The 21,356-nt window shown below is 42.5% G+C and overlaps 1 protein-coding gene across 10 annotated transcripts in view; it reads right to left on the minus strand.

The window, feature by feature from the left end:
* The window catches only part of LOC106613940 (dedicator of cytokinesis protein 1), a 729,054-nt gene that overhangs the window by 548,099 nt on the left and 159,599 nt on the right, over window positions 1-21,356 (minus strand). For all 10 annotated transcript variants that reach the window (XM_045701156.1, XM_045701154.1, XM_045701151.1 and 7 more), the window contains exons 19-22: window positions 19,281-19,378; window positions 16,083-16,172; window positions 12,262-12,362; window positions 6,667-6,795 (exon numbers count right to left, since the gene is read on the minus strand). In XM_045701156.1, coding sequence (XP_045557112.1) covers window positions 6,667-6,795; window positions 12,262-12,362; window positions 16,083-16,172; window positions 19,281-19,378 — 418 coding nt within the window. The remainder of the gene's footprint in view (window positions 1-6,666; window positions 6,796-12,261; window positions 12,363-16,082; window positions 16,173-19,280; window positions 19,379-21,356) is intronic.

A 21,356-nucleotide genomic window follows, 5' to 3' on the forward strand; every position in this document is an offset into this window, starting at 1 on the left:
CAGAGAGAACAAAGGATTTCACATGGCGAACTCCTAAATCCCCAAAAAGCGAATTTGAAACAAAATGTCCACTTGTGAGAATGGTCCGTGGACACTTAAGGGACGGGTATGACTAGTGCGTTTCATTTGGTGACCTCAGAGGACAGGAAACACACATAACTATCTCTCGGGAATGTGTACATTTCTCAATTATGGGGTTTGCATCTAATTCATGTATAAAATAAATGAGTAAAGATGAAACTATTTGTGAAATGATGTAATGTGATGTTAAACCTTTACTGTGAGAGAATTGGATTCCCTTTAAAGTTTAACCAAGTCATTGGCCCGCCCCCGTGAGCACAGACATGATCTGGGTCGTAGAACCGCCTTTTCTACTGTTACGAATAAAAACCCCTCCTGAGGAAATCCTCTTCAGACCACAAAAACCTCAGTCTAAGCTAAGGTTGTAATGGTTGTTGAATTCCTAACCATACCACGTGGAGCATTGGCTACACGGGTGGAAATGGTTAAACTCTGAGACTATCGATCCCTACAGATTAAGAGCAAATTTTTAATTAATTACTAGTCTGCAGCTAGAAATTTTGTCAACCTGGGATGCGAAAACCGACAAAACATCTAGCCAATGAGAACATTTCTGAATGGTACTCTGAAGTATCCATTCTAACCACGAAAGACTTTGATCTTCAGGGAAGCAGAAAGAGAGACGCTGATGAACTGACTCTCAGCAGATGGTCCGGATTCCTACAGAAATCACAACGACACACTGGGTGTAAATATATATTGATTGCAATTATTCCCGAATGAGTGAACGTTCATGTGCAAAGGATTAGCATTTCAATTAATATAATTATCAACTGTGAAGTGATTCCTTTTGTCTTTCCAGCATGTTCTCAGTCCACACCCACTTCCCTTTGTCCACCAAGCCGTCATATCGGCTTAGCCCACTAGGGAACCTCCACTTTCATTTCCTTGTAACCATATCTACTGTTTGTTTATGCATTTCTGTGATTATTTAGTTAGTTAGTAAATAAATGATTAAGCCAATTGATGTATGGATGATTCATAGTAAAGGCTGGGTTTGTGCAGATAACCAACAATTTACGACGTTTGGAATGAGACTAACTTGAGGCAAAGAATAAATCATTAATTACAAGACTAATTGATCAGATATTAAAATATCTTAAGAGGTATATTAGGAAAATTATAACTTTGTAATCTGAAGATTTTCCTTGGTGCCCCGACTTCCTAGTTAATTACATTTACATGATTAGTTTAATTATGTAATAATAATTACAGAGAATTGATTTGATAAAATACCAGTCTTCACTTTTAATGATGCCAAAGACACGACAGTATGGAGGAATCTGGACTGTAACCCTTTGTATGGAGACAGAATCTGGACTGTAACCTTTTGTATGGAGACAGAATCTGGACTGTAACCCGTTGTATGGAGGAAGAATCTGGACTGTAACCCTTTGTATGGAGACAGAATCTGGACTGTAACCCTTTGTATGGAGACAGAATCTGGACTGTAACCCTTTGTATGGAGGCAGAACCTGGACTGTAACGCGTTGTATGGAGACAGAACCTGGACTGTAACCCTTTGTATGGAGGCAGAACCTGGACTGTAACGCGTTGTATGGAGGCAGAATCGGGACTGCAACCCTGTAACTCTTTGTACGGTGCAAGACAGGAGTGCAAGACAGGAGATTAAAGTAAAGCCTCTATTCTCTCATCTCTAATCCCCACAACATGGCTTTTATCCCACTCACTTGCACAATGCATGTAAATCTCCCCAAACGGGAATGGAACTATAAAATGAGATGCTTTGTTGGGGAATAAAACTAAATGTGTGTCTACCATCTCTGGAATGTACGGACCTCTATTAGTGATTACTGAGTAAAACACAAGTTACTCTTTACTCTACTTCCTGCTACACTGCTGAGGGGGACAAGACATGTTGAGGGGGTTTCTTCCTCCAACACTGCTGAGAGGGGACAAGACATGTTTAGAGGGGGTTTCTTCCTGCTACACTGCTGAGGGGGACAAGACATGTTTAGAGGGGGTTTCTTCCTCCAACACTGCTGAGAGGGGACAAGACATGTTTAGAGGGGGTTTCTTCCTGCTACACTGCTGAGGGGGACAAGACATGTTTAGAGGGGGTTTCTTCCTCCTACACTGCTGAGGGGGACAAGACATGTTGAGGGGGTTTCTTCCTCCTACACTGCTGAGGGGGACAAGACATGTTGAGGGGGTTTCTTCCTCCTACACTGCTGAGGGGGACAAGACATGTTTAGAGGGGGTTTCTTCCTCCTACACTGCTGAGGGGGACAAGACATGTTTAGAGGGGGTTTCTTCCTCCTACACTGCTGAGGGGGACAAGACATGTTTAGAGGGGGTTTCTTCCTCCAACACTGCTGAGGGGGACAAGACATGTTTAGAGGGGGTTTCTTCCTCCTACACTGCTGAGGGGGACAAGACATGTTTAGAGGGGGTTTCTTCCTCCTACACTGCTGAGGGGGACAAGACATGTTTAGAGAGGGTTTCCACATCCAACTTCACACTGTTACTTCCAGACACAGACAGGGCGATGCAGGGTGCCATACCCGGGTTCAAGTAGTATTTGATATATTTCAAACACTATAGATGTGCTTGATTGAGCTTTGCCTGGTGCAAGGAAGCCACTACCATTTGAAGCCAGGTTAGGTGGTTGCCATCTACATGATGAGAGTCTGTAGAACACAGACAGACATGCAGCCAGAGATGGGAAATAGCCACTGATGAGTGGAGGGGGCTTACAGGCAGAAACTATGGGATTTGAAGCATCGCTCTGAGGTTTCACAACAACACTGAAGTCTTCCTTCTTTCATCTCATGTGGTGCTACAAAGCGGAGTTCAGAGGCTGTGTTCAAAATGGCACACTATTCCCTATGGGGCAGAACTTTTGACAAGGGCCCACAGGACCCATATAGTGAACAGGTTGTTATTTCAGACCCAGCCAGTCAGTCAGAGTCAGGCCGGTACACTGGGACAGACAGAACTACCATGCCAAGCACAGGCAGCAGCTCTACCTCCAAGGAGAAAATAGTGGGATGAGAATGTCTGTCTGTCACAATGTCTTCACTCCTCAGAAACGTTCCACTGGCCAGCCAGAGCCCTGAGATGTCTGTCTGTCTGTCTGTCTGTCTGTCTGTCTGTCTGTCTGTCTGTCTGTCTGTCTGTCTGTCTGTCTGTCTGTCTGTCTGTCTGTCTGTCTGTCTGTCTGTCTGTCTGTCTCATCTGCCACACACAATGTCCTCACTCCTCAGAAAAGTTCCACTGGCCAGCCAGAGCCCTGAGAAACATGTCTGTCTGTCTGTCTCATCTGCCACACACAATGTCTTCACTCCTCCAAGCAGGAGAGTAGGGCCCAGTGAGAGTGTCATCCCCGTTCTAATTTGTGGAGCTGAAGGACACCTTGTCCTCTATCCACCACAGGAAAACCAATCAAACTCCACACACTCTATTAGACCTGGGTCATATATTACACTACGCAACACGCAATACCAAATGACCAACTTCACAACCTGGGAGAAAGATGATCGACCATTCAAAAGTTTCCCTCTGCCAAATACGAATACATCCAATAATATCCTGTAGGCTAGTCACATGATGAACCTCTGGAACTCTATAACGGACTGAAACTAGCCTGAACCATTCAACATGTTAAAATATGAGAAATGGCTTGATCATGAACAGGTAGCGTCAATGTGAAGTCAGTTATTGTATGGCGGTAGTTATGTGGTAGTTATTATATGGCGGTAGTTATTATATGGCGGTAGTTATTATATGGCGGTAGTTATTGTATGGCGGTAGTTATTGTATGGCAGTAGTTATTGTATGGCGGTAGTTATTGTATGGCGGTAGTTATTGTATGGTGTTAGTTATGTGGTAGTTATTATATGGCGGTAGTTATGTGGTAGTTATTATATGGCGGTAGTTATGTGGTAGTTATTATATGGCGGTAGTTATGTGGTAGTTATTATATGGCGGTAGTTATTATATGGTGGTAGTTATTATAGGGTGGCAGTTATTATATGGCGGTAGTTATGTGGTAGTTATTATATGGCGGTAGTTATGTGGTAGTTATTATATGGCGGTAGTTATTATATGGTGGTAGTTATTATAGGGTGGCAGTTATTATATGGCGGTAGTTATGTGGTAGTTATTATATGGCGGTAGTTATTATATGGTGGTTATTAATAGCGGTAGTTATTATATGGTGGTAGTTATTATATGGTAGTTATTATATGGTGGTAGTTATTATATGGTGGTAGTTATGTGGTAGTTATTATATGGTGGTAGTTATTGTATGGAGGTAGTTATTATATGGTGGTAGTTATTGTATGGCGGTAGTTATTATATGGTGGTAGTTATGTGGTAGTTATTATATGGCGGTAGTTATATGGTGGTAGTTATTATATGGCGGTAGTTATTGTATGGTGGTAGTTATTGTATGGTGGTAGTTATTGTATGGTGGCAGGTATTATATGGTGGCAGGTATTATATGGTGGCAGTTATTATATGGTGGCAGTTATTATATGGTGGCAGTTATTATATGGCGGCAGTTATTATATGGCGGTAGTTATTATATGGCGGCAGTTATTATATGGCGGTAGTTATTATATGGCGGTAGTTATTATATGGTGGTAGTTATTATATGGTGGTAGTTATTATATGGTGGTAGTTATGTGGTAGTTATTATATGGCGGTAGTTATTGTATGGCGGTAGTTATTGTATGGCGGTAGTTACTATATGGTGGTAGTTATGTGGTAGTTATTATATGGCGGTAGTTATTATATGGTGGTAGTTATGTGGTAGTTATTATATGGTGGTAGTTATTGTATGGCGGTAGTTATTGTATGGCACATTTTTAATAGGGGTAGAGTAACGGCGACATTATCAATATGATTTACGGGGCCTTCAGAAAGTATCCACATTACTTGACTTTGTCCACATTTTGTTGTGTTACAGCCTCAATTTAAAATAAATTCATTGTAGATTGTGTGTCACTGGCCTACACACAATATCCCATTAATGTCAAAGTGGATATATGTTTTTAGATATTTTTTATAAAATGAATAAATAAATGAGTCAATAAGCATTCAACCCCTTTGTTATGGTGAGCCGAAATAAGTTCAGGAGTAAAAAATGTGCTTAACAAGTAACATAATCAGTTGCATGGACTCTGGGTGCAATAACAGTGTTTAACATGTTTAATGACTACCCCAACACATACAATTATCTGTAATGTCCCTCAGTCAAGCAGTGAATTTCAAACACAGACTCAACCACAAAGACCAGGGAGGTTTTCCAATGCCTCGCAAAGAAAGGAACCTATTGGTAGATGGGTAAAACAAATTAAAAGCAGACATCCCTTTGAGCATAGTGAAGTAATTAATTACACTTTGGATGGTGTATCATCATACTGCGTCACTACAAAGATACAGGCGTCCTTCCTAACTCAGTTGCAGGAGAGGAAGGAAACCACTCAGGGATTTTACCATGAGGCCAATTGTGACTTGTGACAGTAACAGAGTTTAATGGCTGTGATAGGAGAAAACTGAGGATGGATCAACAACATTGCAGTTACTCCACAATACTAACCTAAATGACAGAGTGAAAATAAAGAAGCCTGTAGTACAGAATAAAAATATTCCAAAACATGCATCCTGTTTGCAATAAGGCACTAAAGTAAAACTGCAAAACCTTTGGCAAAGAACTTAATGTTATCTTCTGAATACAAAGAGTTATGTTTTGGGCAAATCCACACTACATATATTCAACCATGGTGGTGGTGGCTGCATCATGTTCTGGGTATGCTTGTCATCGGCAAGGACTAGAGAGATATTTAGGATAAAAATAAACAAAACAGAGGTAAGCACAGGCTAAACCTGGTTCAGTCTGCTTTCCAACGGACATTGGGAGAGTAATTCACCTTACAGCAGGACAATAACCTCAAAACACAAGGCCAAATCTACACGGAGTTGCTTTCCAAGATGACATTGAATGTTCCTGAGGGGCCAAGTTACAGTTTTGACTGAAATCGGCTTTAAAATCTATGGGAAGACTTGAAAATGGCTATCTAGCAATGATCAACAACCAACTTGACAAGAATTTGAAGAATTAAAAAAATAATAATGTGCAAATATTGTACAATCCAGGTCTGCAAAGCTCTTAGAGACTTACCCAGAAAGACTCACAGCTGTAATCACTGCCAACGGTGATTCTAACATGTATTGACTCAGGAGTATGGACATTTACGTAAATGAGATATTTCTGTATTTCATTTTCAATACATTTGCACAAAAATGTGTCATTATGGGGTATTGTGTGTAAACGGGAGAGAGAAAAAAATTATATTTAATCCATTTTAAATTCAGGCAGTAACACAACAAAATGTGGAATAAGTCAAGGGGACTGAATACTTTGTGAAGGCCCTATAGCATATTAAACACCATGTACTTCCTACTGTCAATATTTACATTCAAACGGAAACGGATACAGATGGAGAAATCAACACTAAAGTCATATTAGTCACATGAACGATTTGAGCAGAGTAGTGTGTAGGGGTGTGTGTGTGTGTGTGTGTGTGTGTGTGTGTGTGTGTGTGTGTGTACACTTACTGGTTGAAGAGGACCCTGGAGCGCACTATAAACTTGAATATGTACTCCAGAGCTTTCATGGCCTTCAGCAGCTGTTCTGTCAGCTTCTCTGCATTCTCCACATAGTTCTTCAGAACCTTGGTCAGCTTCCTGAAGAACATACACATATACACATTACATTAGTTATTGTATAGCTATTCTGTCACCTTCTCTGCATTCTCTACATAGTTCTTCAAAACATTGTTCAGCTTCCTGAAGAACATACACATATACACACATTACATTTTATATTGTATAGCTATTCTGTCACCTTCTCTAAATTCTCTACATAGATCTTCAAAACATTGGTCAGTTTCTACTGTATTTTAGTCAATGCCATTCCGACATTGCTCATCCTAATATTTATATATTTCTTAATTGCATTCTTTAACGTTTAGATTTGTGTGTATTGTTGTGAATTGTTAGATATTACTGCACTATTGGAGCAAGAAACACAAACATTTCACTACACCCACAATAACATCTGGTAAATACAGTTGTAGTGGGAAGTTTACATACACTTAGGTTGGAGTCATTAAAACTCGTTTTTCAACCACTCCACAAATTTCTTGTTAACAAACTATAGTTTTGGCAAGTCGGTTAGAACATCTACTTTGTGCATGACACAAGTCATTTTTCCAACAATTGTTTACAGACAGATTATTTCACTTATTATTCACTGTATCACAATTCCAGTGGGTCAGAAGTTTACATACACTAAGTTGACTGTGCCTTTAAACAGCTTGTAAAATTCCAGAAAATGATGTCATGGCTTTAGAAGCTTCTGATAGGCTAATTGACATCATTTGAGTCAATTGGAGGTGTACCTGTGGATGTATTTCAAGGCCTACCTTCAAACTCAGTGCCTCTTTGTTTAACATCATGGGAAAATCAAAAGTAATCAGCCAAGACCTCAAAAGAAAATTGTAGACCTCCACAAGTCTGGTTCATCCTTGGGAGCAATTTCCAAACGCCTGAAGGTACCACGTTCATCTGTACAAACAATAGTACGCAAGTATAAACACCATGGGACCATGCAACCGTCATACCGCTCAGGAAGGAGACACGTTCTGTCTCCTAGAGATGAACGTACGTTGGTGCGAAAAGTGCAAATCAATCCCAGAACAACAGCAAAAGACCTTGTGAAGATGCTGGAGGAAACAGGTACAAAAGTATCTATATCCACAGTAAAACGAGTCCTATATCGACATAACCTGAAAGGCCGCTCAGCAAGGAAGAAGCCACTGCTCCAAAACCGCCATAAAAAAGCCAGCCTACGGTTTGCAACTGCACATGGGGACAAAGATCGTACTTTTTGGAGAAATGTCATCTGGTCTGATGAAACAAAAATAGAACTGTTTGGCCAGAATGATCATCGTTATGTTTGGAGGAACAAGGGGGAGGCTTGCAAGCCGAAGAAGACCATCCCAACCGTGAAGCACGTCGGTGACAGCATCATGTTGTGGGGGTGCTCTGCTGCAGGAGGGACTCGTGCACTTCACAAAATAGATGGCATCATGAGGAGGGAAAATTACGTGTATATATTGAAGCAACATCTCAAGACATCAGTCAGGAAGTTAAAGCTTGGTCGCAAATGGGTCTTCCAAATGGACAATGACCCCAAGCATACTTCCAAAGTTGTGGAAAAATGGCTTAAGGAAAAATGCCTCAAGGTATTGGAGTGGCCATCACAAAGCCCTGACCTCAATCCTATAGAACATTTGTGGGCAGAACTGAAAAAGCGTGTGCGAGCAAGGAGGCCCACAAACCTGACTCAGTTACACCAGCTCTGTCAGGAGGAATGGGCCAAAATTCACCCAACTCATTGTGGGAAGCTCGTGGAAGGCTACCCAAAACGACCCAAGTTAAACAATTTAAAGGCAATGCTACCAAATACTAATTAGGTGTATGTAAACTTCTGACCCACTGGGAATGTGATGAAAGAAATAAAAGCTGAAATAAATCATTCTCTCTACTATTATTCTGACATTTCACATTCTTAAAATAAAAGTGGTGATCCTAACTGACATAAGACAGGGAATTTTTACTAGGATTAAATGTCAGGATTTGTGAAAAACTGAGTTTAAATGTATTTGGCTAAGGTGTATGTAAACTTCCGACTTCAACTGTATGTGTTTCCGTGACCAATAAAATGTGATTTGAATTGTAGAACATATATACTACTGGTCACTCGTTTTAGAACACCTACTCATTAAAGGGTTTTTATTTATTTTTACTATTTTATACATTGTACAATAATAGTGAAGACATCAAAACTATGAAATAAAACCTCAATGGTTTTTTGCGACTGCACTTGAAGAAATTTTAAAAGTTCTTGAAATGTTCCGTACTGACTGACCTTCATGTCTTAATAAAGTAATGATGGATTGTCGTTTCTCTTTGCTTATTTGAGCTGTTCTTGCTATGGACTTTTACCAAATAGGGCTAGCTTCTGTATACCACACCTACCTTGTCACAGCACAACTGATTGGCTCAAAGAAATTCCACAAATTAACCGGTTTGCCTTGTTAAAAGTTAACTGAAATGCATTCCAGGTGATTACCTCATGAAGCTGGTTGAGAGAATGCCAGGAGAATGCAAAGCTGTTCACAACGCAAAGGATGGCTAATTTGAAGAATCTCAAAAAATATATATATATTAACACTTTTTTGGTCACTATATGATTCCATATGTGTTATTTCATACTCCCCATCCAACCTGACAAGAGCTTGAGACGATATGCAGAGGAGAATGGGACAAACTCCATAAATACAGCTGTGCCAAGCTGTGCTTCAACAAAGTACATAGTAAAGGGTCTGAATACTTAAGTAAATTTGATATTATATATCAATATATTATATATATTTTTATATTGTATAAAAAAAAAAAAAATAAAAAATTAAATATATATATATATATATATATATATATATATATATTTTATTTTTTTTATTTATTTTTTTTATACAAATTTGCAAATGATGGGGTAGTGTCTGTAGATTGATGAGTGGGGGAAAAAACAATATAATCCATTTCAGCATAAGGTTGTAACGTCATTTTGTTTTTGTGGGAGGGGCTGGTGAAGGGGTCTGAATACCTTCCTGAATGCACTGTAAATATTAAAACTATACAGCCCGTTCTGTTCATATAGCTGTACATTTAACTTCTCTGCATTATCTACATAGTTGTTTAGGACCGTATTCAGATTCAAGCAGTTGATGATCCATTCTGGGAAGTGGTAAGATGTTCTGGAAACACGTTACAAAACCCACTGCACCGAGACGCGTGGCTCCTACATTGTGTTCAGTTGTATTTGTTCACATTGAACACGTACAGCATTTATTAACAGCCTCGTTATGCACATATCCTTGGTACAGGGTTATGATCTAACCATAGGAAGAAGGTGGTACAGGGTTATGATCTAACCATAGGAAGAAGGTGGTACAGGGTTATGATCTAACCATAGGAAGAAGGTGGTACAGGGTTATGATCTAACCATATGAAGAAGGTGGTACAGGGTTATGATCTAACCATAGGAAGAAGGTGGTACAGGGTTATGATCTAACCATGAGAAGAAGGTGGTACAGGGTTATGATCTAACCATAGGAAGAAGGTGGTACAGGGTTATGATCTAACCATGAGAAGAAGGTGGTACAGGGTTATGATCTAACCATAGGAAGAAGGTGGTACAGGGTTATGATCTAACCATAGGAAGAAGGTGGTACAGGGTTATGATCTAACCATAGGAAGAAGGTGGTACAGGGTTATGATCTAACCATGAGAAGAAGAAGGTACAGGGTTATGATCTAACCATGAGAAGAAGGTGGTACAGGGTGATGATCTAACCATGAGAAGAAAAAGGTACAGGGTTATGATCTAACCATGAGAAGGTGGTACAGGGTTATGATCTAACCATGAGAAGAAGGTGGTACAGGGTGATGATCTAACCATGAGAAGAAAAAAGGTACAGGGTTATGATCTAACCATGAGAAGAAGGTGGTACAGGGTTATGATCTAACCATGAGAAGAAGGTGGTACAGGGTTATGATCTAACCATGAGAAGAAGAAGGTACCGGGTTATGATCTAATCATGAGAAGAAGAAGGTACAGGGTTATGATCTAACCATGAGAAGAAGGTGGTACAGGGTTATGATCTAATCATGAGAAGAAGGTGGTACAGGGTTATGATCTAACCATGAGAAGAAGAAGGTACAGGGTTATGATCTAACCATGAGAAGAAGAAGGTACAGGGTTATGATCTAACCATGAGAAGAAGAAGGTACAGGGTTATGATCTAACCATGAGAAGAAGGTACAGGGTTATGATCTAACCATGAGAAGAAGAAGGTACAGGGTTATGATCTAACCATGAGAAGAAGAAGGTACAGGGTTATGATCTAACCATGAGAAGAAGAAGGTACAGGGTTATGATCTAACCATGAGAAGAAGGTACAGGGTTATGATCTAACCATGAGAAGAAGAAGGTACAGGGTTATGATCTAACCATGAGAAGAAGAAGGTACAGGGTTATGATCTAACCATGAGAAGAAGGTACAGGGTTATGATCTAACCATGAGAAGAAGAAGATACAGGGTTATGATCTAACCATGAGAAGAAGAAGGTACAGGGTTATGATCTAACCATGAGAAGAAGGTACAGGGTTATGATCTAACCATGAGAAGAAGAAGGTACAGGGTTATGATCTAACCATGAGAAGAAGAAGGTACAGGGTTATGATCTAACCATGAGAAGAAGAAGGTACAGGGTTATGATCTAACCATGAGATGAAGAAGGTACAGGGTTATGATCTAACCATGAGAAGAAGAAGGTACAGGGTTATGATCTAACCATGAGATGAAGAAGGTACAGGGTTATGATCTAACCATGAGAAGAAGAAGGTACAGGGTTATGATCTAACCATGAGATGAAGAAGCAGCATGATGAAAACACCGTCCAGGCCCGAGTTCCCAGGAAAAAGGACCAATCATCCTGCCACTCATTATACAGTGAGTGGACAAAACATTAGGAACACCCCCCCCCCAACACACACACACCTTATGCCCTCAGAACAGCCTCAATTCGTCAGAGAATGGACTTTAAAAGGTGTTTAAAAGCGTTCTACAGGGATGCTGGACCATACTGACTCCAATGCACCCTACAGTTGTGTCCAGATGGGTGTCCTTTGGGTGGTGGACCATTCTTGATAATCACAGGAAACCGTTGAGTGTGGAAAAACCCAGCAGCGTTGCAGTTCTTGATGCACTCAAACCGGTGCGCCTCCCACCTACTACCATACCCCGTTCAAAGGCACTTAAATCGTTTGTCTTGCCCATTCACCCTCTGAATGGCACACATACACAATCCATGTCTCAATTGCCTCAAGGCTTAAAAATCCTTCCTTAACCTGTCCCCTCTCCTTCACCAACACTGATTTGAAGTGGATTTAACAAGTGACATCAGTAAGGGATCATAGCTTTCACCTGGATTCACTTGGTCAGTCTATGTCAAGGAAAGAGCAGGTGTTCCTAATGTTTTGTCCACTCAGTATATTTCTCTAGCAGTAATAAGCTGTACTCACGTGTACGCCAGAGTAGCACTGAAGTGCTTCCGTATGTAGGTTTCAAGGACAGGATTAAAGTGCTGAAACTTTCTGTCTGCAATGAGTCCAATTATGAATACCTGCCAAAATAATAAAAAACAGACACAAATTCATTAAAACACAAACCGTATGTCACAACAGAGTTGGGAGGAAAAAACTAGACGTTTTCTTTCTCATTGAAAATGGACAAAGGGAGAGAAGGGAAATGAAATGAGATTGGAAATAATAAAAAGACAATTTTCTTTATTCTATTCTTTCCCCAGATAATCTAGTCTTTCTCTCTGTAGTTTCTCTCTGGATAAGAGGAGCAGGCCCGACTGGTAATTACCTAGTCATAGGCTATTACAAACCCACATATATAACATTTGCTGATACAGGCGTTGTACAATAAGGTGAGTCATTAGGTAAATCAATGAAATAGCCACAAAGACATTGTGATGATGATTTAATATTATATAGTACTAGAAACAGCTCTATTAATGTAGAGACATTCAGTCAACAACTTCTTTCAGCTTTAGAGAGATATTGTAATTAGACTGTCTAGCTGGCTGGAAAAATCCACGGACCGTCGGGCTGTAGGAGCTGACCTGACCTCGGCCCCCATTCCTCACTACTCCACATCTCTCCACCCTGATCAGTGACCTGACCTCGGCCCCCATTCCTCACTACTCCACATCTCTCCACCCTGATCAGTGACCTGACCTCGGCCCCCATTCCTCACTACTCCACATCTCTCCACCCTGATCAGTGACCTGACCTCGGCCCCCATTCCTCACTACTCCACATCTCTCCACCCTTATCAGTGACCTGACCTCGGCCCCCATTCCTCACTACTCCACATCTCTCCACCCTGATCAGTGACCTGACCTCGGCCCCCATTCCTCACTACTCCACATCTCTCCACCCTGATCAGTGACCTGACCTCGGCCCCCATTCCTCACTACTCCACATCTCTCCACCCTTATCAGTGACCTGACCTCGGCCCCCATTCCTCACTACTCCACATCTCTCCACCCTTATCAGTGACCTGACCTGACCTCAGCCCCTATTCCTCACTACTCCACATCTCTCCACCCTTATCAGTGACCTGACCTCGTCCCCCATTCTTCACTACTCCACATCTCTCCACCCTGATCAGTGACCTGACCTCGGCCCCCATTCCTCACTACTCCACATCTCTCCACCCTGATCAGTGACCTGACCTCGGCCCCCATTCCTCACTACTCCACATCTCTCCACCCTGATCAGTGACCTGACCTCGGCCCCCATTCCTCACTACTCCACATCTCTCCACCCTTATCAGTGACCTGACCTCGGCCCCCATTCCTCACTACTCCACATCTCTCCACCCTGATCAGTGACCTGACCTCGGCCCCCATTCCTCACTACTCCACATCTCTCCACCCTTATCAGTGACGTGACCTCGGCCCCCATTCCTCACTACTCCACATCTCTCCACCCTGATCAGTGACCTGACCTCGGTCCCCATTCCTCACTACTCCACATCTCTCCACCCTTATCAGTGACCTGACCTGACCTCAGCCCCTATTCCTCACTACTCCACATCTCTCCACCCTTATCAGTGGCCTGACCTCGTCCCCCATTCTTCACTACTCCACATCTCTCCACCCTTATCAGTGACCTGACCTCGTCCCCCATTCTTCACTACTCCACATCTCTCCACCCTTATCAGTGACCACAACCATGTGATTGCCTTTCTCTTACTCAGTAACATTCCAAGCCCCTGGATCATATCCAACCTTAATTGACCCCCACCATATACATTCCTCCTACAGGTAACCATTACCTTCTGGTGTTGCAAGTATTTCAAATGACAACCCAACAACTGAAACCAGACTGTGGCCCTCCTCCTTTCCATAGGATACCTGATGACTAACAGTATCATGTCCCTTCTCTCTCTCTCAGTACCATGAACAAGGAGATTTCAAGTTTACAATTCAGAACCCATCAGTATACAACGTAAAACACCAAATAATGCATGCAGAGCAGAATTCAACTCAAATCAAAATGTAGTTGTCACGTGCGCTGAATTCACCAGGTGTAGTAGACCTTACAGTGAAATGTTTACTTACAGGTTCTAACCAATAGTGCAAAAAAGGTATTAGGTGAACAATAGGTAAGTAAAGAAATAAAACAACAGTAAAAAGACAGGCTATATACAGTAGAGAGACTATAACAGTAGCGAGGCTACATACAGTCCCAACAGGTAGGAGAACCCAACAGGTAAGTGTCCCCAACAGGTAGGATTCCCAACAGGTAGGAGAACCCAACACGTAAGTGTCCACAACAGGTAGGATTCCCAACAGGTAAGTGTCCCCAACAGGTAGGATTCCCAACAGGTAGGAGAACCCAACACGTAAGTGTCCACAACAGGTAAGTGTCCACAACAGGTAAGTGTCCACAACAGGTAGGAGTCCCCAACAGGTAGGAGTCCCCAACAGGTAGGAGTCCCCAACAGGTAGGAGTCCCCAACAGGTAGGAGTCCCCAACAGGTAGGAGTCCCCAACAGGTAGGAGTCCCCAACAGGTAGGAGTCCCCAACAGGTAGGAGTCCCCAACAGGTAGGAGTCCCCAACAGGTAGGAGTCCCCAACAGGTAGGAGTCTCCAACAGGTAGGAGTCCCCAACAGGTAGGGTGTCCTCAACAGGTAGGAGTCCCCAACAGGTAGGAGTGCCCAACAGGTAGGAGTCCCCAACAGGTAGGATTCCCCAACAGGTAGGACTCCCCAACAGGTAGGATTCCCCAACAGGTAGGAGTCCCCAACAGGTAGGGTGTCCTCAACAGGTAGGGTGTCCTCAACAGGTAGGAGTCCCCAACAGGTAGGAGTCCCCAACAGGTAGGAGTCCCCAACAGGTAGGATTCCCCAACAGGTAGGATTCCCCAACAGGTAGGATTCCCCAACAGGTAGGACTCCCCAACAGGTAGGACTCCCCAACAGGTAGGATTCCCCAACAGGTAGGAGTCCCCAACAGGTAGGGTGTCCTCAACAGGTAGGGTGTCCTCAACAGGTAGGAGTCCCCAACAGGTAGGAGTCCCCAACAGGTAGGAGTCCCCAACAGGTAGGAGTCCCCAAGAGGTAGGAGTCCCCAACAGGTAGGATTCCCCAACAGGTAGGATTCCCCAACAGGTAGGATTCCCCAACAGGTAGGATTCCCAACAGGTAGGAGTCCCCAACAGGTAGGAGTCCCCAACAGGTAAGTGTCCCCAACAGGTAGGAGTCCCCAACAGGTAGGATTCCCAACAGGTAGGAGTCCTCAACAGGTAGGATTCTCCAACAGCTAGGAGTCCCCAACAGGTAGGATTCCCAACAGGTAGGAGTCCCCAACAGGTAGGATTCTCAACAGGTAGGAGTCCCCAACAGGTAGGAGTCCCCAACAGGTAGGAGTCCCCAACAGGTAGCAGTCCCATTTTCCCTGTCCCTGTCCTGTGGTTGTCTCTAACCCAGGACCTGTCTTGTCTCTGGCACATAGCTAGCATTCCTTTACGGTGTTAAGGTGTGTATTTAGCATACTTTCAAATCCACACAATGCCTGAGGCAGACCAGAGGCAGAGAGACAATCTGGGACAACTTCTCTGTATTCTGTTTGTCCACACGGGACACTGTGAATCTATGTTGACTTTCTCTTTGACAACACGTGCATACATTAGTAATGTGTATGAGGCACAGCTATATGACACGGTCACAGCGTCACAGTGTGGTATAAAAGTAGAATATCCTACACACGAAACAGAACAAAATCCAATATTTGATGTGTGTGTTTTAAAACAAGCGGTACTTACCAAGGAATCAAACACCAGGGTATCAAACGTGTCACTGTCTGAGTTCTCCATCATAATGTTGAACAGGGCATCAAGGGTGTCTTGCAGAAACTACAACGACAACAAACACTATCGTGTTACAACAGAGAGGATACAGTCCACGTCTCAAATGGCACCCTATTCCCTTATAGGGCTCTGCCAAAAGCAGTACACGATATGGGCAAGAGGTTGCCATTTCAGAATATATATATATACATATATACATATACATATATATATATATATATATATATATATATATATATACACATATACACACACACACACACAGAAATACTGTCCATACACACCATCCTATATCACTATATATACACATATACATACATACACACACATATACATAAAACTGTCACACACCTCTTATATATATACACATATACAATAACACACACATATACATAGAAATACTGTCCATACACACCATCCTATATCACTATATATACACATATACATATACATACATACACACACATATACATAGAAATACTGTCCATACACACCATCCTATATCACTATATATACACATATACATATACATACATACACACACATACATACACATACATACATACATACATACATACACACACACACACACACACACACACACACACACACACACACACACACACACACACACACACACACACACACACACACACACACATATATATACATAGCTATAAACACAAGCATTTAGCTAGGTATTACTGCATTGTTGGAGCTAGTGTGCACATAGCCTGTCTTCTCTTGAGAGCCAGGTCTGCCTACGGCGGTCTTTCTCAATAGCAAGGCTATGCTCACTGAGTCTGTACATAGTCAAAGCTTTCCTTAAGTTTGGGTCAGTCACAGTGGTCAGGTATTCTGCCACTGTGTTCTCTCTGTTTAGGGCCAAATAGAATTCTAGTTTGCTCAGTTTTTATGTTAATTCTTTCCAATGTGTAAAGCAATATTTTTTTGTTTTCTCATAATGTGGTTGGGTCTAATTGTGTTGCTGTCCTGGGGCTCTGTGGGGTGTGTTTGTGTTTGTGAACAGAGCCCCAGGACCAGCTTGCTTAGGGGACTCTTCTCCAGGTTCATCTCTCTGTAGGTGATTGCTTTGTTATGGAAGGATTGGGAATCGCTTCCTTTTAGGTGGTTGTAGAATTTAACGGCTCTTTTCGGGATTTTGATAATTAGCTGGTATCGGCCTAATTCTCTGTTCATCATATATGCATAGTCACTTTAACCATATCTACATGTACATACTACCTCAATCAGCCTGACTAACCGGTGTCTGTATGTAGCCTCTCTACTGCTACTCTCTGTTTATCATATAGGCATAGTCACTTTAACCATATCTACATACTACCTCAATCAGCCTGACTAACTGGTGTTTGTATGTAGCCTCTCTACTGTATATAGCCTGTTTTTTTACTGTTGTTTTATTTCTTTACTTACCTATTGTTCACCTAATACCTTTTTTGCACTATTGGTTAGAACCTGTAAGTAAACATTTCACTGTAAGGTCTACTACACCTGGTGAATTCAGCGCACGTGACAACTACATTTTGATTTGAGTTGAATTCTGCTCTGCATGCATTATTTGGTGTTTTACGTTGTATACTGATGGGTTCTGAATTGTAAACTTGAAATCTCCTTGTTCATGGTACTGAGAGAGAGAGAAGGGACATGATACTGTTAGTCATCAGGTATCCTATGGAAAGGAGGAGGGCCACAGTCTGGTTTCAGTTGTTGGGTTGTCATTTGAAATACTTGCAACACCAGAAGGTAATGGTTACCTGTAGGAGGAATGTATATGGTGGGGGTCAATTAAGGTTGGATATGATCCAGGGGCTTGGAATGTTACTGAGTAAGAGAAAGGCAATCACATGGTTGTGGTCACTGATAAGGGTGGAGAGATGTGGAGTAGTGAAGAATGGGGGACGAGGTCAGGTCACTGATAAGGGTGGAGAGATGTGGAGTAGTGAAGAATGGGGGACGAGGTCAGGCCACTGATAAGGGTGGAGAGATGTGGAGTAGTGAGGAATAGGGGCTGAGGTCAGGTCAGGTCACTGATAAGGGTGGAGAGATGTGGAGTAGTGAGGAATGGGGACCGAGGTCAGGTCACTGATCAGGGTGGAGAGATGTGGAGTAGTGAGGAATGGGGACCGAGGTCAGGTCACTGATAAGGGTGGAGAGATGTGGAGTAGTGAGGAATGGGGGCCGAGGTCAGGTCACTGATCAGGGTGGAGAGATGTGGAGTAGTGAGGAATGGGGGCCGAGGTCAGGTCACTGATAAGGGTGGAGAGATGTGGAGTAGTGAGGAATGGGGGCCGAGGTCAGGTCAGGTCACTGATAAGGGTGGAGAGATGTGGAGTAGTGAGGAATGGGGGCCGAGGTCAGGTCAGGTCACTGATAAGGGTGGAGAGATGTGGAGTAGTGAAGAATGGGGGCCGAGGTCAGGTCACTGATAAGGGTGGAGAGATGTGGAGTAGTGAGGAATGGGGGCCGAGGTCAGGTCACTGATAAGGATCAGTTTATTATCCAGATAAATTAACTTCCTGCCTAGCAACAAAGACATAATGTTTAGAGAGAAGAGGAGGACACTTCCCCTTAAGTGGGGTCTGTATACTAGTGCTGCTGAGAACATGTCACTGTTCAGCTGTCTGTCCCGTTGCGTGAATAAACTTGGTTTGAGCTTTTCATAGTTGTCAGGTAGTTTTTCCTCTGTTTATTTACAACCTCACAATACGGAGGATATTTCTTTGCAGAATTCTGCATGCAAATTCTCAATTTGATGTTTGTTCCATTTTGTGAATTCTTGGTTGGTGAGCGGACCCCAGACCTCACAACCATAAAGGGGATGTGTTTCCTGAGACAGCGGTCATTAGGCTGATAGTATAGTTTATAAAAAACAAAATGTGAATGTGAATTCACAGGGAGACAGACTGCCAAGGCATAACAGCCTTGTTAACACTGATCAAGGGAGAGATACTAAAATGGAACCTCTATACAGAGAAAACAAACCCCTTCCTCTAGAACTCAGGGTCCCAAGCTGCTTTCTTGGTCAGGTCTCCCCTTGAAAGAGGTCAGTTGACCTCAAATGGGCCGAACTGGTTAAATAATACAAATGTAAAAAGCCTCATATTGTGTTACTTATGAACTTTGACCTCTCACCTTGACGACCTCACCTCCCTCGACCTTCATCAGCTGTCGGAGGTTCTGTTGTAGCAGGCTGGTGTTGGAGCGCCACTTCAGCAGGCCCAACAGATCCACTATACGAGACATAACAAACAGAAGAGAGGAAAGACAGATGTTATTTCACCTTTACTCATGTCTAACTGTGATTTACAATGACAGCCTGGCTTTTAGAGGAAAGATGTCAGCTCTACTCAACAACATCTGAGACAAACCTTGTAGATTGGACTGAATGAGAGGAACAGGAAGACAGGTTTTATACACCAGACTGTTTCATACACACCAGACTGTTTCCTGCACCAGACTGTTTCTACACACTAGATGGTTTCTACACTAGACTGTTTCATACACACCAGACTGTTTCATACACACCAGACTGTTTCATACACACCAGACTGTTTCATACACACCAGACTGTTTCATACACACCAGACTGTTTCATACACACCAGACTGTTTCATACACACCAGACTGTTTCATACACACCAGACTGTTTCATACACACCAGACTGTTTCATACACACCAGACTGTTTCTACACCAGACTGTTTCATACACACCAGACTGTTTCTACACCAGACTGTTTCTACACCAGACTGTTTCTACACACCAGACTGTTTCTACACCAGACTGTTTCTACACACCAGACTGTTTCTACACCAGACTGTTTCTACACCAGACTGTTTCTACACCAGACTGTTTCTACACCAGACTGTTTCTACACCAGACTGTTTCTACACCAGACTGTTTCAACACCAGACTGTTTCTACACCAGACTGTTTCTACACCAGACTGTTTCATACACACCAGACTGTTTCTACACCAGACTGTTTCATACACACCAGACTGTTTCTACACCAGACTGTTTCATACACACCAGACTGTTTCTACACCAGACTGTTTCTACACCAGACTGTTTCATACACACCAGACTGTTTCTACACCAGACTGTTTCTACACCAGACTGTTTCTACACCAGACTGTTTCATACACACCAGACTGTTTCTACACCAGACTGTTTCAACACCAGACTGTTTCATACACACCAGACTGTTTCTACACCAGACTGTTTCTACACCAGACTGTTTCTACACCAGACTGTTTCTACACCAGACTGTTTCTACACCAGACTGTTTCTACACCAGATGGGTGATGAAGATAGTCATTAGCATGACTCCCCCAGTATGTCTCAGTTAGTTTGAAATAAAACATGTTTTAGCAAAATGTCCGCCAAAGTGTGTTCAGAATCCCCATTACAATGAAGTGTAAAATCTCAAGGAAGGACATTGTGTGTGGCAGATGAGACAGACAGACAGACAGACAGACAGACAGACAGACAGACAGACAGACAGACAGACAGACAGACAGTCCACCTTGGTGGGATTAGACAATCTGTGGGTCTTGTTAGAACATTCATCTCTATGTATTAAGCTGTGTTATGTTGAAGACTTGTTGGCATCACTCAGGACAATCTGTGGCTCTTGAGACCATAATGAATTCAGATACAGATGGAACCAGAGAGGAGAGATGGAGAGGAGAGTCGTTGCATAGCAATGTATTGAATGAATGAAATCATAAAGGTAAAAGGAAGTGAAGAGTATTCTCTGTTTTAGATGGAGGAGTCACATCACATACTGGGCTGGAGGAGACATCTATCTAGTCAGTGATGGAGACTAAGTCCACCCACTGTTGAAAGCACTGCTGTAGCCAACTCTCTCTCAAAGCAGGAGAAAGCAATTTGGCCCTGACAGGCTGTTGTTCCAGTCCCCTGATCCAGTCTCTTTTCCAGAGACTTACAGTAGTGAGTCATTTAGCAGACCCTCTTATCCAGAGAGACTTACAGTAGTGAGTCATTTAGCAGACCCTCTTATCCAGAGATACTACAGTAGTGAGTCATTTAGCAGACTCTCTTATCCAGAGACTTACAGTAATGAGTCATTTAGCAGACCCTCTTATCCAGAGACTTACAGTAATGAGTCATTTAGCAGACTCTCTTATCCAGAGACTTACAGTAATGAGTCATTTAGCAGACCCTCTTATCCAGAGACTTACAGTA

This window comes from Salmo salar, chromosome ssa18 (assembly GCF_905237065.1).
Source record: "Salmo salar chromosome ssa18, Ssal_v3.1, whole genome shotgun sequence".
Lineage (NCBI taxonomy): Eukaryota > Metazoa > Chordata > Actinopteri > Salmoniformes > Salmonidae > Salmo > Salmo salar.